The 25,225-nt window shown below is 39.0% G+C and overlaps 1 protein-coding gene across 4 annotated transcripts; it reads left to right on the forward strand.

Moving 5' to 3' along the window:
* Positions 1-1,895: 1,895 nt before the first annotated feature.
* On the forward strand, positions 1,896-21,271 carry cgnb (cingulin b). Of its 4 annotated transcripts, XM_027002352.3 has the most exons (22): positions 1,896-2,053; positions 5,740-6,840; positions 7,632-7,732; positions 8,012-8,081; positions 10,240-10,355; positions 10,517-10,646; positions 10,941-11,153; positions 11,369-11,496; positions 12,902-12,928; positions 14,110-14,203; positions 15,046-15,243; positions 15,470-15,565; positions 16,160-16,402; positions 16,618-16,788; positions 18,120-18,281; positions 18,596-18,685; positions 18,835-18,918; positions 19,108-19,226; positions 19,377-19,485; positions 19,603-19,766; positions 19,869-19,897; positions 20,251-21,271. In XM_027002352.3, the coding sequence occupies exons 2-22, from the start codon at positions 5,749-5,751 to the stop codon at positions 20,295-20,297; spliced, it is 3,483 nt and encodes a 1,160-aa protein (XP_026858153.2). In that variant the 5' UTR covers positions 1,896-2,053; positions 5,740-5,748; the 3' UTR covers positions 20,298-21,271. The 4 variants fall into 4 exon arrangements, with proteins under 4 accessions (XP_026858153.2, XP_026858150.2, XP_026858152.2 ...); XM_027002349.3 differs by lacking the exon at positions 19,869-19,897; XM_081697055.1 differs by lacking the exons at positions 1,896-2,053; positions 19,869-19,897 and adding an exon at positions 3,030-3,172.
* The last annotated feature ends 3,954 nt before the right edge of the window (positions 21,272-25,225 follow it).

A 25,225-nucleotide genomic window follows, 5' to 3' on the forward strand; every position in this document is an offset into this window, starting at 1 on the left:
CTTGCCAGTATTGACTTATTTCAGCAATGTATCTTCAAGAAAACAAAATCTTTGAAATAAATTACAGTTTTTTATTAAGCTGTTTTGTATCCTTGTCTTAGTACATTTACATCAGTAGGGCCCCATTGTATCTTTCACTGTGCAGTTCTGGTGGCACATGGTGTCTATTAGGGATTAGTGACACTAGAGTGTTAACTGAATAGTTAAAGAACTTTATTTTATGAGAAGATAGCAGTCTCTAGTACTTGTAAAACTATTTTTACTGTTTTCATTATTTTTGATGAGAGATGTACTAGATATTTTTTATATATAAATTATCTATTCAATTTCCACCTCTATTCAATGTTTAAGTGTGTATTTTTTCAAAATAGGAATATTCTAGTTACTTATTTCACTGTAACAACTACCTAAGGGCATACCATTATTCCTAGAGAAACTTGTGAAAACACATGCCCTTACTGTAGACTCCTAAATTTTCACTATTTTGATTTTGAGTAGGTTCAAATATCATCCAAATAAGCTACTTTTGCAGCAAGATATTTTATACAACCATTTCATAAAATACACATGAAATATATGAATAAATATGGTTGTGCATTGTCTTGTCTCAGTTTTGTGTGCTGACCCTTCAGACATAGCTATCTCTACTTTTACCTTTTATACAAACAATGCAAAATAAAAAAAATTCTGTTGTCATTTAGCAAGATTTACTTTAGTTTAAAGTTATGTTTCTGAAGAATTAGAACAAAAAATAAGTAATCCAGAACAAAATAATAATAATAATAATAATAATAATAATAATAATAATAATAATAATAATAATAATAATCCAATTTATTGCACTTGTTTATATTTGTAGTTTGGTTCCCTTGTTGCCAACAAAAGCAGAAAATGATATATTGTTGCTTTTTAGCTCTGGTTTGCTTAGTCTTCACACTTACATATTTACCATCGGACCAAAAGATGTAAACAACTTTTATGCTGCATATTTTGCAGCAATAACTATGATAATGCAAACTAAACGAAAACAGGGCACTATGCTGTGCTAATTGCTCATGTGGGGTTTGTGTATGTGAGGTGTTATCTTTACCTGTTGAAGACCTGGCAAAATGCATTAGGGATGCAAAACAGCACAAGGATTTCAACCACTGCCAACTGCATTTTGAATTTTTAAACATTTTTGTGCCTAAGTACTGATATGCTCATTAGACCAAATATTAATGAGGAATTTTACCTCCTCATTGCTCCATGTTTTCCCACTGCTCATTTTCGCTACAACTCTGTCCACTCACATGATGTTTAGGGATACATCTTGTGACATCATGTCCTGTGTTTCGAGTAGGGATTTTAAAAAATCTACTTTTGTATATTTGTCTCGTTTGACATTGTCTCGTAATGATTTCTGACTCCTAACTCAGTATAATTAACAAAACGTCCGGCACCTTTAAGACATTCCTCGCTGGTGCTATCGCCTATCTTATGCCTTTTTCCTAGCTCCGGTGTTTTTCTGTCAGTAAGATGTAAACTAAGAAGACCATGAGGTCTCATGATATACCCCATATTGTCTAAACCTTATGTTACCCTAGGTCTAGATCATAAATGCCCGTGTGACATATCGTATGGCTTTAGGATATAGATTAAGGGGGGATGGGGTTTTTGTCTTTCACTTAGCAAATATCTTAAGCCAAAAAAACAAACTCTGAATGTAAATTGTCTTTACATTACTTTGGGATAAACAACAGGTACCCGAAAAGAGCGATTAATACTGGAATTTATGTATTAGCCAATAACTTGTGCTTGCACGCAGTCTTTAAACCATTTATAGCCAATCGGGGATTTCGGGAGGCGGGTTAAGAGATGGCTGACGCAAATGCAACAGGTTGTCCTGGAGTTTTTTTTTTTGTTTTTTTTTTTTTTTAAGACTGACATCGGGGTGCATGAACTCTCAATCCTCTTTCAAAACGAACATTTTCAATAGACATGTTGAAACATTCAAGGGGAAACTGATTTCGCCATTGGTCGCCATAACCTGAAGACTGGGATAGTCTTTCTGGTAAGCAAATGGAACGCTAATGTTTACCCGTGCTGGGTTGCCTGGTCTTGTCTGTGTTTATACCTGGTAGCACGTACATACCAAAAATCATTGGTAGCCAATCGCTAGAATGCCATTAAATCTAGTTTTATCCTTGCATTGCGTCTACCTTTACCCGTGTTTGCTGATCAAACTGGTCACCTGTTGCTTTGAGGGTGTCTTGCTATTGAGATTGCTATGTGCTGCTAATGACAAAGAAAATACTCTGCTTGGGGGTTCACAACAGTAATGTAGCTTTCTTGTGTTTAAAGCCTAACAACCCTTTTAAAAACTTGAATCATAGATGTAGTGTAAACTAATGTTTTGAAAATGATATCCCACCTTCGTAGACTTGGACCATGTGACAATATTCATTCTAATGTGTTTAGGCCCGGGCAATTACGTGTTTAAAGTTGACCGTTTAATCTGCAACCAGTATACGACCTTACAATAAGATAGAAATAAAATTAGATCTATTTTATAACATATTTATATAATTACAGCTTTCGCATGCGAATAGTGATGTTGAAAAAACATCGCCTAGCTTTGAATAAGGTAGCGTTTCAGTCTTTCAAACAAGCATTGGGTTTCGCTCCCACCGATACTGACAGACCTGCTGGATTGGTATGACGCAATTAAATTGTGCAGTGTTGTGGAAAAGTCGCATGTCTGGAGGACGTGGAGTTTTTCTAAACCATAGAAAGAAAAATACCCTTAGGCTTCATTTGATCAAAATCAAAAACAGAATTTCCGTTTGCTCAGAATTAATGGCTCCCACAGGTGTAAAATGCCTAGAGGGCTTAATAGAGACTGCTGCATTAATGACATTACAAACCTCTGACAAGATCTAATTTTATGTTGCAGTAATATATCTTTATATTGTGTAGTTGCACTCACTGGGTAATGACATTGTAAAGTTCGTCAGATTACATAGTTTACATCTGTGAATACTGGAAAGGGAAATGAGTCTGTGCGTCGTTTCGACCACTCATTCACGTCATGTCCACAGGCCTGAACCTGATACTGAGACTCGATCTTCGGGTCCAGTGACATTCCTTCTGATGATGACAGAAAAATTTCTGATGCCAGGTCTGAGCTCAGGTTTGTGAAAATCATATGGAGGCTAATGTTACTTTTAAAATAAGGAAACTTTGTACCTCATATCAATGTCTATATGAAAGTAAATACAAACCTGACAATGACCAAAAAGAAACCTGAACAGAAGTGGTTTGAGACTGGAGACAGATCTTGTGAAACCACAGATGGACCAGAAACAGGAGTTGGTGTGACTCTCTTTCCCATAAAAAGATCATGAGGTTGGCATGGAGTGCCTTATCTGGCAACAGCTTGTGTATTCAAAACAGAAGGCAAATTCAGTTTCTGGGGGGAAAATATGCCTCGTCAGCTATACATATTTCCGCACCTATTACTTTTTTGTAACTGTGACATTTCTTAGTTGTATTGTTTCTGTAGTGTCAATTAGTAACAAATGTTTGGCATTTAAGAGAGAATCTTTAAATTGTGATTATGATCTTGTATGCTAAACACCTTGTGTTTCCCACTGATGTTTAAATGTTTGGTTTTCCAAAGACCACCTGCTTTTCTTTTCTTTACTACTGGGAAAAGCATGGCTTAGCGTTTGGAGATTTGGGAACAACATTTGGAGAAATAGAGGATTGGTTAATGATTGTGACCTTCGCTTGCATGCTGCTTTTGGAATCATGCCCTATCCTGAGGTCTTAGCATTCACATACCATCCGTCCTCTTTTAGGACACTACAGTGTCACTCTCCTAACTGTCTTCATTGAACCCATGCAGCAGTGTATGTGCAGTGAGAATGTCTGGAATTCTGACTGTGTGTGCAAGACAATGGCTGACTTGGTGTTCATCAGCCTCACAAACACCTCACCAGAGTACTTCTTGTAATGTTGTAATCCCCCTCCCCACTAACAGTTGGTTACTAATTGACAGCCAAGATTCCTAAATGCTGGTCATTGTAACTGTATAAGTCTCAGGGCCAGTTCTGGCAGATATATACACACACACACACACACAAACACACACACACACACTTGAACCAAAGCCAGATAGCAGAGGTTGCAAGCACATATGTACCATGGGGGAAGAAAAACATTGTGATCTAACAAGTGGAAAAGATAAACAGAATAGGAAGATTAGATGGGGAGAGAGTGAGCCCCCCACTGCATAACTGCAGATGTTTTCTGCTCGGATGCTTTAGGACATTAGGATGAGTATTTCCCAGGCCTTCTACACCTGGGAAACCTCTAGGTGGCTTTTTTTTTCTTTTCTAAGAGCAAATTGATTAATGAATTCACAAACACAATCTTATTTTGAGTTTTCGAGATTTATTTTTGATTGATTTTTATGTTTATTGTATGAACCTGCAGTCAAGAAACAGAGATGGGGATTAACCTGTAATGTACCAGAACTGGATCAGACCCACTGCTACACTGTCTGTCTTTCTCTCTCTCTGATCACATGACAGACATATTGAACTTAAATATTCAGCAGTAGATGCTGGTTAACCAGTAGTGGGATCTATAGTAGTTGGAGCCTAAACATCATATATACCCAAGTGAGTCTGCTCCAAGCCACTTGCAAGTATTCAATATTTTTTAAATAAAGTGATTTGGCAAAGGGCAGTTTCACAGATTAGGTGGCATGTGAGAATAAGGCTTTATACTCTTCCATTGGCAGAGCTGTAACTTTTAATTTACAAGCATGGAAGATTTTCATCATTGTTTTTTATGAATATGAAATTATGTTGTTAGATTTGAGTCTTACAGTAAAAATGACCAAGGTAATATCAGCACTTATTTTATTTAATTTGATACATTTTTTATTATTCTTTGCCATCTCTTCTATGATGGATACCAGTCTGAGAGGGTGAGGGTTAAAACTTAGTTCCACCCATACTTCCTATGAAGCTAGTCAGTGAATCTTCTTGAACCTCTGCCTGTGCAGTGTCCTAGGGGATTAAACACAGGCAGAAAGTGCTAACTGCTGAGCGCAGTTCTTTTTTTTTAATTTTATTTTTTTGTCTGGCTTGATGAGCATCTTTGACTAGATAGCATTGCAGGAAAAGAGGACTCCTTCCTACCCGCTGGAACAATATTCATAACTCTCAGACATGTGCAGCAGATGACATCCACTGAGAACTGAATGTAAAAGTATCCTGTTTGCAATGTTGATTTAAATTTTCAATAGTTGTTATTGTCTTCAGTTATGATACTTGATAACAGGAAATCATCATTAATATTAAATCTTGCCTTTTTGAGTCTGGGTGATCCTGTAATACTGTCTACTGAGTTAGAGAAAAAAAAAAGTTTGCATTGCGTTGTTCCCGTGCGCTGCATTTTGACACTGAAAGGAGTTGTCTGTTCAGTCTCATGTTCCAAGGGGATCAGTTTACATTTATTTTCTCTTCATCCTTTGGATATTTATGGTGGCCGTAGGCGCAAAAAACATGGACCTAAACAAACATGCTTCTAAGCTGACTCAGTCTTGCATGTAGCCTGCGTTATTTGAGACTGAGCAAGAAGAACAGCCTGTACCCACATCATTGTTCTACACTGTTACTGAATTCTGTCTAATAGAACAAGAGTTCATTCTTTTTTTAATGTTCTTTTTTAATCTCATGTTCACAGCGAGCCACAATGAGTTCCCCCTCAGCAGACAGAAAGCCTCCTCTGGACTACGGTGTTCAAATACGCTTCATCAAGGACCTGGACGACACAGGTGGAGGTTACGTGGAGAGGAGTCGTGGTGTCGGTGGAAGTGCTGGAGGCAGCGGAACCCCTCCATCCTCCAAGTATGGAGTGGCAGTGAGGGTTCAGGGTATCTCGGGGCAGCCCTACGTTGTGCTGAAGGATGGGGAGAAGGGGGACTCTTATGGGGTACAGCTAAAGACACAGCCCCCAGATCAGATTCCAGCCTCGGGACATTCTTCCCCCTTCATCAGCTTGCCTCGAGGGCAGAGAGATAGGGCACAGACTCCCAAGGACCCATATCGACCATTTGGGCAAGCAAGTTCACCATCTGAGGAATCTGCTTCTGAATTTGGGAACATTTTGAGGAGGCCACCTGGTGATGGACAGGCAGGGAGTCATGGGGAAGGCGAGGGAGGCTCAGAAGAGTGCCCCACCTCCACTCCTCCAGCCAGTGATTTGGAGAAGAAAGACTTTGGAGGACTGAATGAAGCGGGGCTGAGGCGGGTTGGCCAGATTGGTAATGGTGGAGCTGAGTCGAATTGGCCTGTGACTGGAAAACAGGTCAGTCAGTATACATCAGCTGAGGCTTTTTCTGAGCCTCCAGCATCTGTTGAGCCTACAGGTGAAGCCATTGACACCAAATCTTTAGCTCCCATTAATAAACTCATCAGTAAGTTCAATAACAGTGGCCCAAGCAATGCCACTTCTGGCATGCCCAGCCAGACTAGAGGACGCTCTGGAGCTCGAACACATCTACAGTTTGATGAGCGACGGCGTTCTCGCAGCTTAGATTCTCATAAGGAGCCTCAAGAACAGCCTCCACCATCACCAACTATAAACCCGTATGCTCCCATTGCTACCACAAAGTCGACCTGCACCCTCAAGTCCCCCACGCCAACAACCTACAGCAGTCTCGGACGGGGTTCTGCATCAGTGGCCAAGGTGCCTGCTGTTTCTGCATCAAAGCCACCTACGTTCTGTCTGTCACCAAAAACGTCTGTTGCTATGGAAACACCACCTTCTATATTAAAGAAGCATGTAAGTGTTTATATAGCTTGTGTAGGGTAGCATTTAAAGCATTTATGAAGAATTTCCTGAAACTGCATCACTGTATTATGGGTCTGCTATAGTCCTTTGCTTTTGTTTGGCAGGCAGTGTGGGTCTACCATAGCACATGGCCACTGGGTCGCATCATGGCCTTTCTCTCCTTTTAGCAGACCTTTGGAATAATACAATAGTTATATCCAGTGCAACTTGGAGCTGTAGTTTCTACCTGATTAAAAAAAATTAGGTTGTCTTTAAAATCACTCATCGAAAATAAAATGGATTTAATATATAAATCGATAAGTGTGTTAAATGATTTGTTTTTTTGAGATGTTGAATTCTTAGATTATATTATTGCTATTGTATAAACAAAAGAACAATATACAATAAAATCTAATGTTTTTGTTTTTTTTTGTCTTTAAATATTTCTTTTTATACCTGTATATATTTCTGGTTATAATATGCTCACTTTGTATGAAGGTTTCATCCTAACTAGTCAACTAACCATAAACATTTGTTTACTCTGCCAACATTCTGTTAACACATGAATGAAATGAATCTGCTACAATGGCAGAGATAGCCAGCTAACCCTTTGCCTAGACTCTGGCATTGGTTATTTTATAAGCTGTTCAGGGGTATCTGGCACCCCCAGAGGGAGCTGCCTTTTCATTTTTAATAACCGAGTTCTACTTTTGCCAAATGTCTTCAGTAACCCTCTCTGATACTCATATAGTGAACACATGTGATGTGCCAGTACCTCTGAAGCCTCTATTCTCCTCTTTCAGGTGGCTCCTGAACTTCTGAAGAGCCAAAGTCAGAATACAAATTCCATGTATGGAGAGGAAGCCCAACTCAAACAAGCCATTTACAACATCCTCCAAGATGGGTAAACTAGTCCTTTTTTCCCCTCTAAAACAAATGAGTAACCATTACAAATGCAGTCTTACTTTTCCAGTGTAAGCAAATTGCCATTTTTTGTTTACCTCTCAATCACAATTAAATTACTTTACCTTTTTTTAGTTGGGCTATTTTCAGTTGGGCCATGATTTATCTTAGCCAAAACTGTCCTTTTTCTGAAAAAATCCCTTTTAACAGATACCTCAGCCTTTTGAAAAAGTGTTTGACTCATTGTTATTCATTTCTCCTTTTTCTCCCACCCCATCAGGTCTACTGAGAGTGATGTTTCCCTGAGACGCAAAGTCAGCCTCATTCAGGAGTGCTTCAGTGGGATAAAGGTTAACATGCTTGTATTCACCTGAGTCATTTGCCTTCTCCAGAGCTCAGTGGAACTGGGCCTCTTTTGTCAGCATGTGTAAAAGAGGAAGCTACATCAAGAAGTGTGTGTGTGTGTGCGCGTGCGTGTTGTAGTATTGCTTCACTATTGCTTCTCCCATATATGGATCATCCCACCTACAGTAACTTGGCAACTGCTGCCCTAATAAGGAAAACTGATTAGGAGCTCGTAGTTAAGAGTCCTTGTGCTACATCAATAATAGCGTTAGACCAGGAACCAATAACTTTTGAGGGGAGGCTTATCATCAGTGCTGCTGCTCTCATGTGTCCATCTTGAAGTATCAATGACTTTGTGATGGCAATCCTATTTTCTGGCTCTGAAGACCAATATTGAGGTGAATTAGCCCACCAAAACAAGGCACAGCACTTGGTTATAACTTATTAGTGAAAAGCTTGTCTGACATAAATAAGTTTAGCTGTCCTTTAAATGGATGTTTCTCAGTATATACATAGCTGGTCTTATACAAGAGCAAAATGTAAAAGAGCAAAGTGACTGTGGGGTCACATGCACTGAGGAGTGGAAGGAGTATGTGCCAGCATGTGACCATACATGATGCTTTCCCACGTGTACTTGTGGGCTTTGGTGAAGTGGATGCCAGCCTTTCTCATTGCTAGTACCTCTGGTGTCCTTTTGTCCTCTTGGACTTCTCGTTCATCTTCAGTGATCAACACCAGTACTTCTATCCAGCTCTGTTGATGTTTAGCTGTGTGTGTGTTTACATTGGGAAGCTTCAGGCTTCCTGCTTGAGCAGCTTTGCCCAACAGGGCTGTCCTAGCTCTGGGGTTAAAGTACACAATTGCCAAGTAGAGTGGTGCAAGAGATGTGAACAATGAGCAATGTGGACAATCTGAAGCCCACAGTGCTTGGCATCTCATGGTGTTCAGTGTCTGCACTAGGTCTGAATCAGGCTTTTAGTCCTTGGGCTGGTTTTACAAATGAATGAGTAACTATTTTAACTTTAATATGTGCAGAAGCTGTTTAACTTTCCCACAATATCTAATAAATTTGCCTTGTAATGTAATGGTGGTAGAAAAGACAATAATGCACAGAGGTTGGTTGTTTCAGAGTTTTACTTGTTAATGACATGTCAATTCTGGGACAATTATTTAAGTAACATATTTTAGCTTTTTAGAAGTGGAGACACATTGTATCATTTTAAATGTGTTCAGTGATGTTTAAGTATAGAGTATTTATAGCAGTCTTAGAGAAGTTCATTTTTACATGTGATACATTTTCTGTTGATTCTCTCCGTCGTTTCAGTGTACAGTAGTATTTTACTGTATTTTACTGTATTTTACTTTTTATTTTATTTGCACAATGATATGCACTTACAAGTGACAGTTTGGGCCCAGAGGTCTATTATTATTATATTATTATTATTATTATTATTATTATTATAGTATTATAGTGTTAGATTATGTAATGGATACTTAAAGCTTATCCATCTTCAGTGAGCGTAATGATCTTCTTTTATACTTCCTTTTATTTATATATATATAATATATTTAAAAAAAATTTCCTATCATTTATTTTTAGAGGTAATATTTTGTTGCCGTCAGTGCACAGACCTCATCGTGTTTAGATCCGTATCAGTTTACGTTTTAGACATTATTGGGTAAAAATTGACAATTGGAGCAATGCATTTCCTGTCACCAGCATATGATCCTGCTGCAAAACAGGTGCATGGTAGTCAAAATGTGGTTGCTATGACAGCAGTGGCAACAGAACATACATCTGTAGGGCAGGGTTGGCCCAGCCAGCTGTTCCTATTGAAACCTAGCAAGAGACGGGTGACTAAAGTGTGTATATGTTCACATATGGCTCTAGAACGTTATTGTATACAATGATGGCTTTAAAAAAAATCAGTGAAATCTAGGAGCCTTTATATAGTTCATATATTTTATACAATAACATTAGTCTAATTAGTTATTGTATTCATTTCTAGTATCATTTGGTCAGTTTTGTCCAAGGAAGCATATTTGGTCAGTCAAAATTCATGCTGTATGTCATTTTTATTTTTTGGTTAGTGCGGAATCTTGTGATACTAAATGGTGTACCTGGTCTGAATATTTGAAGTTGTATGTTTGTGGGTTCCGCAGACAACACCGGGAGAGTATGGTGTGAAGACTGTGCCAGCGGAGAATGAGAGGAAGACCAAGCAGCTACAACAGCAGCTGGACCAGATCAAGAGAGAACTAGGGCTTGCTCAGGACCAGTAAGAACAACAAATGTGTGAGGGGTGCACATGTGTGTGCACGTAACACACACCCTATTCTATAATGTTTATAGTGTTCTATAGTGATGGATGACTTTAAGAAAAATGTAACACAACAACAAGAAATTCTTGGCACTGGTGGCTTGACTTTCTGTGCTCAGACTGGTGGAGCTGCGCATGGAGAAGGAGGGGGTGGAGTCTTGCTTACATCAGCAAGAGGATGAGCTGGCTCAACTGCAGGAGCAGCTCAGGAGAGTATTGGAGAATACTCGGACAGACTCGCTGCACATGGTACACACACACACACACACACACACAAAGATACACCCACGAAACAGCATGTGGACCATTCTGTAGACATTGGAAGACATGTCCAACAGTTGGGCTATATTGTGGCATGTGATTACTATATTGTGGCATGTGATTACTTCATAAGCAAAATTTTCCTTAATATTTGGAAGTGCATCGAAGCAAGAAAAGTGAATCATGCATATTATTGTTCACGTAAACATATCCTCAAACTGATGTACAAAAACATATACACAAGCCGCCCTCTGTAATTCAGGATCGTGTGTGTGTCGGCAGGACTTGATGGCGGTCCAGGCAGAGATGTCCGAGGCGGTGATGTTGCGGCAGAAGCAGGAGGAGATTCTGCGTATGAGGGAGAGGGAGCTCACCGCTCTGAAGGGGGCACTGAAGGATGAGGTGGCCTCTCATGACAAAGAGATGGAGGCGCTGAGAGAGCAGTATAGGCAAGATATGGAGGCCCTCCGACAGAGCATGGAGCATGTGTCACAGGTACACACACACACACACACACACACACACACACACACACACAGTTTTTAGTCCATTATAGGCTGCTCAATTTATTGAAGATATTTAATCTATACAGTGCACACTTTACTCAGATGAGTTCTGTCCAGTAGTTCTTGATTGTAGGAAAATGAAAGCACAACAGCTGGGCTGGGTCTAAGATAGACCTCATTGGTTTTCTTCCCCATCTCTCTTAGTCACAGCGGGAGATCGAGGAGGAGCGTCAGAAGGTGAACGCTTCCATTCTGGCCCTAGAGGAGGAGCTAGACAGCTACAAGGAACAGGGTGATTGTTGGAGCGAGCAGATGATATCAGTCAAACAAGAGTGAGTCTCCCCACTTTGCACAAATTTATATAACATGTTGTAACGTTAAAATAGCTGGGAAGGCCCTTTGGCGCCAAGCAGTGAAAACGGTGAAAAGCACACAGTATTAGGCAGATGCTATGAGGCACACTGGCATTCCTGATCTCAAGCCCAACTGTAGTTATGTTACAGGATGACCTCAAACAAACCAAAACCCCTGATGTCTGTGGCAACTCCAGTACTGATATTTTCAACCAGACCCAAACGGTCTGACTGCTCTTGCACTCAACTGTAATCTTTATGTATATGGGACCCAGTTCACATACAGTAAAGTAATCTGTAACGGTCCAGGGACCCTATGGTATTTCAAAGATTGAGCTTCCCACTGAGAGGGCACTTTCAGTTTGTGTTCAAGTATCGTTGCCGAGTGTCTGGATGAGGATAGAATGCGTAAGTAAAGCCAAAGTTCAGCCTAATGTTTATTAAAGGTGTAGCAGATCTTTTTGCTTCTTAGAACCATGTTTAAATGTTATCATATGTATACACAACTTACTGGTAGGGCTCTTCCAGTGTATTAGTCACTATTGTCTATAACCTCTGAAGAGATACTGTCAATTCATTTGTATGTCTAACAGCTCCACCCTGAATAGTTTGTAGGCTGGAAGGGCTTATCCAAGGCCCAACCCATCCTGTCATCTTCTAGGCAAAAAGGTCCAATCTCTTTCCTTTGACTTGCATCGTAGCTACTTAAAGCAAACAAGTTGTCAGATAATGGCTTTAGTTCATGGGTGCTAATATTTGAGCATTGTCCTGTTTGTTCTCTCAACACAAATATGTCTCTGTAATGCTTGCATAGTATGGTTCAGCTCTCATAGAGTAGTTTCAATTACAATTAGTATGTAGTAATAAAACTTTTTGTATCCCAAGAATTAATTCTTTAGCAGGCAGTTTTTCGGACTCAGATTATATGATGATGGAGATTCTATTTTGAATTAGCACTCCCTCCATTGACCAAAGCAGGATGAAACTGTTTGGGGAATTATGGTCAGTCTAAAATCTGAAATCATTGTAATAAAATGTGGCTTCTTTTGCCACACAGAATCTTATGAAAAGGAGAGTGCGGTCCAGTCTAATAAGCAACTTACCAGAAAGATAATTTCATAGCAAAAAATGTGGCATATCCACTAGGCAATATTTGAGAACGAGTAAACCATCAACTAAAAAATAATGCTATTATAGATTTGGACCAGCTGCAAGAAATTAGCCTTAGTGTTTCAGCTCTGAGAATTGTCCTTAATTTTCTATTCAGTAATTGCAGACATCTGTTGTGTTATGTGGTCATATAATGTGTGTTTTTTGTATTGAATGCTTCTTGGTTTGTGTTTCCTAATGCATGACTAATGCACCTCTGGTTTCTGTTTGCCAGGCAAGGGCAGCACAGCGCATTTCAAAAGTGAGAGAGATCTGTAGATGCATTGCAGGGCCTGATTGACTTATTATAAGAAGCAATACACAATATTTTCCTGTTCAGCTTCTAACTTGGTGCACTGCTGTATGTCATGGTCACTCTAATGACCTGAACCCCCCCCAAAAAAAAAAAAAAAAAAAAAAAAATATATATATATATATATATATATTTGGGGGGTTTTTTTGTATAAGGAACTGTTATTTAATTTTATTATATAATCATAATTATTTTATAATGAGGAAAATCCTATGTATTGCTCCTTTAACAAAACAAGTAATGCAGCCTTTGACTAGTTTGAGTTATTTTGTTTGTATTAGTTAAAGGTTGTTGTATTCGATTTTTGTGGGTTTTAATACACATTGAATGAATCTGGCCTTTCTTATTAATGCTTCTCATGATCAGAGAACTGTTTACTATTGTGGTTGTTGACAAAAAATAACTGAATCAGTTGAAATCACACTGAATTATTAAGGTCGGGAATTATAATCACACAAGTTTCTCCTCATCAAAATTAAATCACAAGATTATTTATCACTAACCTAATAAATCATATTTGATTTAAGTGACTTTTGCTAACCAAATGGTTACCCACTTCATAGCTAATTACAAAATGGAAAAATTGTGTGCATGCATATGTGCATCAAGTAAATCTGGGTACTTCGATTAAAATCATATATTGTATTTTATAGGAATAAAATACAATGGTAATTTGCAGAACGTGTGTGTGTGTGTGTGTGTGTGTGTGTGTGTGTGTGTGTGTGTGTGTATCTACACATACATCCAGATGCATGCATATTACACACACACACACACACACCATAGTCACTCTATGTATGTATACCATACTCACGCTAACCCCCTCGCTCTCATATATATATATATATATATATATATATATATATATATATATATATATATATATATATATATATATATATATATATACATATAAACACACACATATGTATGTGTATGTGTTTTGCATTGTATTTTATTCCTTGAAAATGTACATTTATTAAAGAAATAAAAAAATGGCCTTATGATTCATAAATTTCAAGGACTGTGTGTGTAGTATATAGTTTTGAAGCGATTGCCTGTAATGTGTTGTGTTCAGCCTGGTGATGCTCATTTGTGCTGTAATACTTGAGTGTGTTGGCTTTGTGTAGGCTGCTGCAGGCTCAGCAGGAAAAGAAGGAGATGGAGGAGAAGCTGCTCAGGATGAGGGAGACGTGTGAGACAGACTCCCATCCGTTAGCTCAGGTAACACACACACGCACCCACACATCACCTGCCTCCTAGGCATATGTAGACATAATGCATTAACTAAACTGTTATATAAACATAAAGGATATATTTATATTTATGCTTATATGTGCTGAAGTATTTTTTTTCTTAATTTTTCATTCCATTTCATTTATACATTTCTATAAATTTAATTGTAGAAGTCCTTTGATAGCAGTTGGACCTTTTACATGTATTGACAGATGATATCACAGAAATCATTTTTCAGTATGGATAAAGCATGGGCCATACAGATTGCATAAAAAATGTCCTTTATTTATATATAATCTTGAACATGGATCATTTCATTAGTTAATTTATATATTTTGAGGACTACATAAGCACTTACACCGAGCAAAGGCATGAATGTTTAGTGATTAGTTTACCTCCCTATGTACTATGTGCTCCCACAAAATAATTGACGGGGATGGAGAACTGCCACTTTGCAGCAATCTTTCCTGCTTGGTTAATGGAGCCAGAGCACATTAAAATATTTAGGTGCTGATTAACCCAGGGCAGTCACAGAGGCCATTTTCTTTTCTCCAAGCAAATGATAGCTGTCAGGATGTAAAGACTTTAGCTGAAATATTCAGTACATAAATCACCTACATTTGCTCTGATGTTTTGAAACTTTTTTTTATTCAGTTGAGCCTAATTCTGTAACATCATAAAACAATTTTTGACCACATGATGTCATGATGGTCACTATAAGCTGATTTTATGATGTAAATTTAAATACATATTCAAGTTGTATATGTAAAACATTATTTTCATGGGATTTTTCAATTAAATGTCAACATTTTATGTTTTTTTATACTCAGGAGCTACAGCATTGTCGCAGGGATTTAGACCAAGCACAGTTAAAACTTGCCGAGCAGTTGAAGAAGGAGGAGCTTAGGTCTTCGAAGAAGATGAATGAGGACAAAGAACTGGAGCTGAAGTCTGAGATTGAAAGACTGATGGACCAGTCAAAGAAGGACAAAGAGGAACTTGCCAAATTGCTTGAGAAGACACAACAGGTTTACTGAACCAGCTAATTGCTTTTATTGCTGTAGTGTTAATTCATCATTGCTGCATTTGTTTTATATTTGCTTTAAACTGTATAATCCTTTGTGACACATACCTGAAACCTTATAACAGATCTCTGTCACAGTATTTAATATATCATTACTCTGAGCAGTTTTTTTTTTAATTATTCTTATTTTGTCTGCCCTCCCCAACATGTCCTTGTCTCCCCTGCTCCAGTTACCATCCTCAGCTCAAGATGTTGGCACCACCAAAGAGAATAGTCTGGAACTTGAAGAGGCCAACACTCGCCTTAGAGAGAGACTAGCCCGCATGGTAAAACATGCATATGGCAGGAGATACTAGCTTAAATGCATAATTAAGAAAGCAAAAAATAAAGAACATGCATGTGGTCAAGAGCAACCAATTGCAATTACATTTACGTTTATGGCATTTAGCAGATGCTCTTATCCAAAGCAACTTACAAAATTGCTTTGTCATTTACTCATAGAACACATCCTAGCCAGTACAGTAGGTTGGAGACCAATATACCAATTAACTAGAATACTGTAGAAATACAAGTATCAATGCTGATGCCTAGAAGTACAAAATACATAAGCTCTATCTAAGACAACAATAAATACTAGTTTGTTAGTCAACATTGATATAGTAAACAATACCCTACAATAAGTACTAGTTTCGGTTAAACAACATAGGAGCAGGGTAAGTGGTCATTTAAATATTCCACGAACAGATGGGTCTTCAGTCTGCGTTTTAATACTGCAAGGGACTCTGCTATCTGGACAGCAAGTGGAAGTACATTCCACCATCTAGCAGCCAGGACAGAGTATAGTCTCAATACTTGTCTTCCACGAAATTACAAACATTTTGCCTCCCCTATCCCACTTTTTTTTTCCTTTGTTGGTCTAGTCCCGACTGCAATCGGGTAGCAGCAGTAGCAATTCGGAGGTTCTTGAAGAGGAAAACCGCAGCCTGCGTATCCAGCTGGATGAAGTCCGGCGTACATCATCCCGACTGGGGCAGGAGAAAGAGGAGCTCAGCCGGCGAGTGGAGGAACGAGAAAAGGAGAGGGAGTCTCTGCGCCGCAGCAAATCCGACTTAGAAGAGCAGAAGAGATTGCTTGACCGAGCACTGGATAAGATGAACAAAGAGGTGAGCGAGTATGTGCAGGTGATTTTCATTTGTCTGTTGTGTTTCCAGATGTCCTTAGGATACCAGTAAAATTTCATTATATCAGGACATTTCAGGACATTTTTTGAGTGCATGTTTAACTTTTGAAACACATTTGCTAAAACAACCTTTTGTTAACAATATTTGCTCAGTCATTTGTCACATCAAGGCCATGCTGTGTGCCTCATGCCTTTCAGATGGAGGCGATGATGGGGGATTCCCGCCTGTCTGTGCACGCACTGCAATCTCAGCTGGATGAGTTTCGGGATCGCGCACGCCGAGAGCTGCAGGAGGCTCTGAGGTTGAGCAAGGAGCGTCTAACAGATCTACAGAGGGCGCAGGGCAGCCTCAAATCACTGCAGGAAGAGGTGAAGGGGTCATGTTCTGCCTGCATGTCTACCCCTTGCTGACAGCTAACCATAAACCTTGTGCTTGGTGTGTTTTACATCTGTGTTGCTGTCACTGACACCATGGCCTTTTCTCCAAGAGACAGTTATAGGGAAATTCAAGTGGCATCAACTTGCGTCACTTGTTGTTAGTCTACAGGAAGCATCTCCCAGTATTGGCCTATACTCTGAATTACTAAATTCAGCCCGTTTCTCCCTATTGTACCTGATTCTTCAAAACAGTAGTGTAGCATGAGCACACAGTGGGAAGTCAGTGCAACAAACCCTGGAGAATGCTTTTAATTTCTAGTGGTGAGTGTTGTGAAGCAGTGGTATGGCACCTTCTCAGCTGCAGCTGTGCATAAAAACCACAGCCTTGGCTTTTGTCTGTGAAATCTGCAACTGATGTGTCAAGCCAAAGAAAGCTCTGGTCTTGGTTTGGTGCAGCTGCGATTATTGAGTGCTCTGCAGCCATGTTGAGGTTGGACACCACTCTCTGGATTTTTGTTTTGAGGTGCTGCCCTTTTAGGACATCCTTGCAGTGCCCAAACTCCTGTCCATGGTCCTGAAAGGTGGGGAGGATCCAGTGACTTGACTGTACTTTGATTGGCTAGATGCTCCACTGCAGTGTACCATTTTTCTGATTATGGTTGATGAATATATATTTGGATGTTCTTCTCCTTGAATCTAGTTCAGAGAGACCTGTTCGTAGTGATTGAGAGCAACACCTGGACAGGCGCACCTGGAACTTAACACTACTTGGTGGTTTCCTGGACATGGATGGAATTGGGGGCAGGGTGGGGTTGTGGAAGTCTGTCCCCCCTAATTAAGTCTTGGACCCCACCCCCCACCCCCCACCCCCCATTGTTAGTGGCTCACTTCATTATTAGGTTAATGATGAACTATAGGTTAATGTAAGTAGCTAGCTATTTAGCTTGTTTAACAGAAATCTACCTCATTTTTTTTAGGTAGATTTGCCCAATTCTTGTTTTCTTTTTTGTTTTTGCAAGGTTTACTCAGTAATTCACAGGCCTGTATCCACGAGTTCTCAGATGCAGGTCCCTTCTGGTGGTCCTGGGAGGCAGCAATCTCCTGCATGGGCAAAGAGCCACTTTTATTTCTGTAGTATTTTGATTTGAGGAAGCTTCAATCTGAAGGATTTATTTTTTTGTTTTTGTCTGTTCCAGTCAGTGGCTTGCCTTTTTTCATTTATTAGTGCTTGATTACACTGTCAATTAAATGTTTTTGCTTGGAACTTTAATTTTGGCACTCCACATAGACTGTAGAAAAGAGTGTGTGTGTGTGTGTGTCAGGTGTCACGTCTGAAGAAGGAACTGTTGGCATGCTCTGAGGAGAGGGAGAGTGCTCAGCTGGATAAGGAGTTACTGAGCAGCCGACTCAAGCACCTGGAGAGTGAGCTGGAGACAGAAAGGACCTCCCAGACGGATCGCAACAGGGAGATCCGGATTCTAGAGGTGGGGGCAGGGTGTGGTTATGTGCATGCAAATTCTGTCTCACTCTCCCTCCTTTTACCCCTCCATACAGTTTTCCATTTTAAGGACAGTTGCTGGAGGTGTAGGAGTGTTCTAGTGAGTGTTTTAAGATGAGAAACTAAAAGGTCACATTTAAGGTGTATGCATAGCAATATTCAGCCATTAAATTACATTACATTTCAGCTTTTGGCATTCTTACACAGAACAACTTGCACAAATATCTGTGTAGTATCTTCCATAAAGAGTGTGTGTGTGCGCACGTGTGTGTGTGTGCGCATACATGTACATCCTTTCAGGACAAAGTGAAGTCTCTGGAGATTGAGCTGGATGAAGAAAAGAGTGGAGAAGAACTACTGAATGACCGCATCACACGCAGCCGTGAACAGGTGCCAGGATACTCAATTGCTCACTCAGCATATTACAGTTTAATATGAATCCCACAAGCTGCTCATCTGTTTATATATTTAGAAATTGTCATGGCCACTTTTCCTCCAGTTTTGTTTATCCCCAGGGTTTATCTCCTTCATTGTTTAAGGTGGAGCAACTTCGCTCTGAACTGATGCAAGAGCGCTCAGCCAGACACGACCTTGAGATGGACAAGAGTTCACTAGAAAGACAAGTACACAAAAACGCACGCACACAGACACACAAATCAGGGCAGGACTTTTTATCTGAACATGGACCGGACATTTTAAGTGAATGTGGTACATGTTTCATCTGTGTGAAATGTGAGACGTGATTCACTTCCCTTGCATCTGTTTGGCTTGCCTTTGCAAATGTCTTCCTCCTCTGTGCATCCGCTCCACAGGTGAAGGAGCTGAGGAGTCGTATAACCGATATGGAAGGTCAGCCTCGACCATCTGTTGGTGTGAACCTGTTGGAGAGCAAGATCCAGGAGCTGGAGGACCGGTTACGCAGTGAGGAAAGGTATACACCTCCCCTAAACACACACACACACACACACACGGCACAAATCAATGCACTTTTTCTTGTGATTGAAAAACTGGATTGTAGACATGGAGTTGCTAGTGTGTGCACACTGAGTTGCTAGTGGATACTGTACTAATGGATAATCAGGGAGAAGAACAGCATTCTAGCAGCCCAAAGGAGGATGGAGCGAAAATTAAAGGATGTCAGTGCCACACTGGATCAGGAGAGAAACCACCATGCTGAACAGAGAGACCAGGTACACACACATTAATACTCACTCACTCATCCACCCACTGCAGTTCCAAACACTTAGTATTCTCTACACAGGTGCTTGTGTACTGGCTTGAATTTTTGTGTGTGTCTGTGTGTGTAGCTCTCCCTGCGTGTGAAGTCCCTGAAAAGGCAGGTGGATGAGAGCGAGGAGGAGGTGGAGCGCCTGGAGGGCGTGAGGCGAAAGGTTCTGCGAGAACTGGAGGAGCAGCAGTTGCTGAAGGAGGCACTTCAGGCCAAAGTCAGCGCACTGGAGAATGAGCTCAAGTCTGTACACCTCCTACATCATCCCAAAATCCATCCCAAAGAGCTTTATTACTGGTTGAAATAAAGCTGCTTAAAATAACTATTTTGTTCTACTTGAAAAAGGTCCTTTGAAGAATGCTTTGTTTTTAAAGGTATTGAACACCGTAATTTTCTTTCAAGACTAACATGACCTGCATTTGAGTTTGCTTTGCAGAGTGGAAGCATTTAATTAGATGCTGCATTCATTTTAATTTGAATTAGCATGCCTAAACATCATGTTTGAATACATTTATTTTACCCATGCCCTTACAATGACACTTTCTACATTTCACTTTGTTCTTGTAGAGTGGATGTTTTGTGGTTTGATTTTACACTGCAAAATGATTGTTGCTGATTAATATTGATTGGATATATAGATCGGACTGGGGCTACTGGGAAATTCATATATTTTGCGCATATTGATTTTGTTGAGTTGGCATCGTGTGTGTGTGTGTGTGTGTTTCAGGAGGAAAATTCAGCAAACGAGACGTCCAGCTGTGGCCTCCACTCTGAGTTCTGAGGATGAGGATGGATACTTTGACTCGAGCAGCATCACATCCATCCTGACAGAGTCTTCGCTACAGACAAGCAACTGTTAATGAGAAAGCAAAATGGCAGTAGGGAATAATTGTTTTAACAATGTTGAGAGTTGGCTAACGAGAGAGAATAGAGGAAACAGTGGGAAAGGTAGTCCCATTTCAGATCAAGTAGACATGTATATGGTTATTTATTTGTAGAAAGATGACCAAATAATTTTGAGAAGTCCTCAGGTTTCTAAAGACGATCTAATGACGACAACCTTTCAGGCTCACTTTTACATTTTGATTAGTTTAATCTTGTGGAACTTTCCTTCCTTTTTGGAGCAATGGCTGCATTTTGAATCAAAATACAATTACCATGATGATCATTAATTAAATTAGGTAAAACTTCCAACTACTGCTTTTGGTGTAAAGCTTCTGTAAAACTCTAACAGTGTAGTTAGTTACTGTAAAATTTGAAATGTGTAGTATCAAATAATTAGTGCCTTAATTCTGTAAGGAAAATCTAAGAACAACCTTAATGTCTTAGTGTGAAGAGACATTAAGTGAAGAAATGATGCAGAAATGAATCTTCAGTATAGTAAATCAAATGAGCATGTGATGAAATGAAGACAACCAAAACTAAGCTTAAACTGATTCAGTTTAACTCTTGGAAATTGAAGGAATACTGACAAATTTACTTTATATAAACAGCTATTTTATTGCAGCCAACTGAAATACAGCAAACTGGTGCAATGCTATATTCATTTATTCTTGTGATAAGTGTGAAGTTAAAAAGAACTCATTCTTTGTATGCCTGATTTGTGTGTGTGTGTGTTTCTTTTTTTGTTTGTTTTTTTTTTAAACCCATACTGAACTTATGTAAGCAGAAATCAGCTGTGATGTAATAGGGCAGGTACAGAATCCCTGTAACATGTTTATCTTTAAAATTAAATATAATTCTCTGCCTAGTGGTCTTGTTTATATTTTTTGTTTTTTAAAACTAATAGATTCAAGCTACACTTGAACTCTGAGTGTTTTGTCACTTGGTTGACATCTTGCATACGTTTTTTTTTGTTTGTTTGTTTTTTTTACTTTTAGATCTATTTTATCCCTGTAAGACAATAGAAGACATCTTGTATTTGGAAACCCACAATCTCTTTGAGCCATTCCAGTCTGGATTCTGTCCCTTTCATAGCACTTAAACTGCCACTAATGATCTCATGTCTGTGCATTCTGGTGCTCTTTGTATTCTTTTACTGCTATATCTAAGTACAGCCTTTGACACAGTAAGACATTCCATCCTTCTGTCTAGGCTGCTTGAGCTGGGCATTGACTGCTTCGCCCTGGACTGGTTCACATCATATCTGAGAGAAAAAATGTTTGCTACCTTCCCTCTGGCTATACTTCTTCCACATCTCGTTACTCAAGGATCCATTCTTGGGCCCCTCCTATTCATTGTGTACATGCTTCCTTTAGGACATACTTTGTGTCATGCCTCATTCACACCTTCATCTCTAACCCCTTGACCTATTGCAACTCTCTTCTATTCTGCATTAGCTCCTCTTCTGTTCACAGACTTTAGAGGGTTCAGAACTCCTGTCCACCTTCTCACCCACCTTGCTCTTACAATCATATTACACCCATTCTCCAACATCTTCATTGGCTCTCTGTAAAATACCATATTCAATTTAAAATACTCCTACTTACTTACAAAGCCCTGAATAACTTCACTCCTTCATACCTGTCTGATCTCCTTCTTCACAAACCTACTCACTTTTCTTTTCCCCCTTGAATATAATATCTCTCAAACCTAAACTTCTTTCCTCAGCTCTTGCGCATATTCATATTTGGAAATGTTGTTTTATATGCATCAATGTGTTTTCTTTTGTACTGTCTATTGTGAGCATTTTTGGGGTCCTTGAAAAGCACTATATAAATACAATTTAAAAAAAAAATAATTTATTAAGTAGAGAATATGAAATGAAGTTCTTAAGGAATTGCTTATGGAAGAATCTAAAGTACAAAGTTAAAGTCTGACCTACACTAGTTTACTTTTATCTTTTTCAAAGAAAATCTAGTTTTAATGGCAACAAATGAGGAACCTGTGTTCTCACTTGCAGTTTCCAATATCTGAATAGATACAAATTGATAAGGGTGAATTTCTTGCACTTTTCAAGATAGTACATCTGAATATCTGCATGGGGTTAAGATGGTTTCTTTTGTGCTTTGCAATGTATTTTGTTGAATGGACATCTTATTTCACCAAAACATCTGTTATAGCACTTATGGGGGCAGTCACATTGCTTAGATTTAGGCCTAAATTCAAGATCACCTTCAATGTGTTACTGGGATGTAACAGTCTATTGTTTTTCTACTGATGTATTTAAGATTCTCTGCAGAGGCAAGGATTAGAATTGTTTAGAAACAGGGTAACGTCAAAAAGGTCAGTAGGTTTAATTACTTATTTGCTGAATATTGTGTAGAACTGCATCACAAAAATGTTAAAGATGTCTTGTCTGTCATCCTATACTTTAAGATTCTGAGCATTTGAAAGAGCTGGCTTGTTTTTCAGTAGTTATATAGAAGTGTCAGATTTACACATTTCCAAGCTTTTCTTATTTCAATAAATGATCTGCTCTGATATCCCTACAATTGGGATCAGGAACAGCTTTGATTTTAATCATAAGGATTTCAAAAATCTTAGATTTAGACTAGTTATAAAAGAAAAGAAACAGCATATCTTTCACAATTATTTGGAATTGGCACTCAGAACAGTACAATATCTACAGATACTAGCTGTCTATATTCTTCTTAATAATTTTTGAGATTTTCTTCTGGATAATTGCTGGAAACGTCCTAATTTTTATCCACAATAAGAAATCTCCTGAATATGATTCCAGAAAAGTGTTTTAATACCACTGGTATGTTGTGAAGTGTTGTGAAGGACCTTTCTTCCAAAATCTCCAAAACATTTATATGGAAAACATTAAAAATAGCAATAATAAAAATAAGAATACAAAAAAACATGGTAAAAACAAAACAAAATGGAAGCTTGATATATAGGCTTAAATCAGAATTTAAAACACCTCTATAGCTTGTTTTCTACTATACCATGAACCACTATTCCAGGTTTTATAAACCATATATGAAAAATATCTCCCAGCAGCTGAGTTGCAAGTGAGCCAAATAGATCAGCAAGATATAATGGAGCTAGGCCACTAATGGCTTTAAACATCAAAAGCAAGACAATGTAGTGAGTGCACACCTTTAACAGGAAGCCAATGTACATTCAGTAACACAAAGATAACACTTTCTTTACTTTTTAAGGATGTAGACTGCTGCATTCTGAACTAAATGTGCACCCCAAATCCAGGCTGCTGCATTCTGAACTAAATGGAATAAATGTAGATAGGGAACACTTGAGTTACCTACTTAGTGTCAATGACTAAAAATATGGGGAACATTCTGTAAAAAAAAGTATTTGATACAAAGACAGCTTTCATTTAATATACAAAAATGTAACCTTCAGACTGACTCAGTAAGAGCTAAAATAGGACAGTTACAGAGCTTAGGTAGGATATTTAATGTCTGCACAAATTAGCCCCAAAACCATTATTTTGTGGAAAACTACATTTCAATTTTAATCAAACAAGAATATGAGGAGTAGACATATAAACAAAAGAAAGCTTTGAGTTATTCTGACAACCACCCAAAGTTCTTTCTAAACAGCTGAACAGATCTGAAGATTTGTGATTGTGGGTGCATTGAGAGTGGACACTTGCTCAAACATCTCTGACACCAGAATATAAACATTGCTTGAAGTGTCAGGGATGTAAGTGAAGCACTCTTACCAATAACTGCACACATTGCATCTTGACTAGCAACATGTCCAGGGCTACGCAATTTTGTAAAACCATCTGCCTGATTGAGGCAGTTCATTGTTAATCAGACTCAATGCATTAGTAGTGTCATTACCAACCTTTTCAAGGGCATAAACATCTTATTGTACCTAATCAAAATCAATGCTTATGCTGTCATTTCAAACTAATGGTGCAAAAAGCGCTTAGTGGAGCTTGCAGCTGGCTCAGCTGCAACAAAAAGGTCTCTCCTACACACATTATGTAAGGGACTGTATGCATCTCAGAGCTGGCACAATGTAAGCTCCATAACAAGAGCCAGACCATTTGACAAGGAAGTTATATGCATACTTGCCGCATACATACATGGTACTGTTGACAAATGTTTAGTGTTTGTTCCAGGATGTCTTAGGTAAGATAAAGGTATGAATGTAATTTCCAGGAATCAGAGTAACACTATAGTGCAATATGCAAAAAATTGTATTGCCCCCATTACTCATTTTTTGGCTTATACCATTATTTTGCCAACATAGTCTTGGCAAGAGACTGATGAGGGAGAGGTTACATCATGTGAGTGCTCCTCAGTACTGAGGCCTGCTGGTGCAGAAGGGGATCAGCACATATAAAATAAATCCAGCAAAATAAAATACACCTCTTACCCTGCACATTAACAGTTCCTTCTGTGGTTTCTTCATTACGACTCACTGACCAGGACTCATGTTATAACTCTCTCAACAGGTTCTCCCCAGAAACCCGATGCCTGTTCGTGAGCAAAATAGAAACAGAAATTGTCGGAGATATCGACAAGTAGGAGTAGCGTTAAGAAGCAGTCAATGAGAGCGAGAGGCTGAAAGAATGACAATTACGGCATAACCAAAGATGCGTTTCAGGGCTTTTAGGAAAGGAGGCGGGAGTAGACTATCTTTTTACTTGTTTCTGTACAAATGAATGTAATTTCCTGAAATAGCCTGCATTTGGGGATAAGGCGCGTTTTGTCAGGGATCTGTGCAGAGCAAAGATCGTAATGCTATAACGTGTGAGTATTGTTTGCGATCACCTTTGT

This window comes from Electrophorus electricus, chromosome 2, assembly GCF_041902795.1.
Source record: "Electrophorus electricus isolate QZ-2024a chromosome 2, ASM4190279v1, whole genome shotgun sequence".
In the NCBI taxonomy this organism is placed as follows: domain Eukaryota; kingdom Metazoa; phylum Chordata; class Actinopteri; order Gymnotiformes; family Gymnotidae; genus Electrophorus; species Electrophorus electricus.

What these genes read in the sequence shown, in the direction of transcription:
- cgnb (XM_027002349.3), top strand. Translation starts at nt 5,749, where the DNA reads ATGAGTTCCCCCTCAGCAGACAGAAAGCCTCCTCTGGACTACGGTGTT. An exon ending in CTTCTATATTAAAGAAGCAT is followed by an intron (nt 6,841 to 7,631) that starts GTAAGTGTTTAT and finishes CTCCTCTTTCAG; the next exon opens with GTGGCTCCTGAACTTCTGAA. An exon ending in TCAAATCACTGCAGGAAGAG is followed by an intron (nt 16,789 to 18,119) that starts GTGAAGGGGTCA and finishes TGTGTGTGTCAG; the next exon opens with GTGTCACGTCTGAAGAAGGA.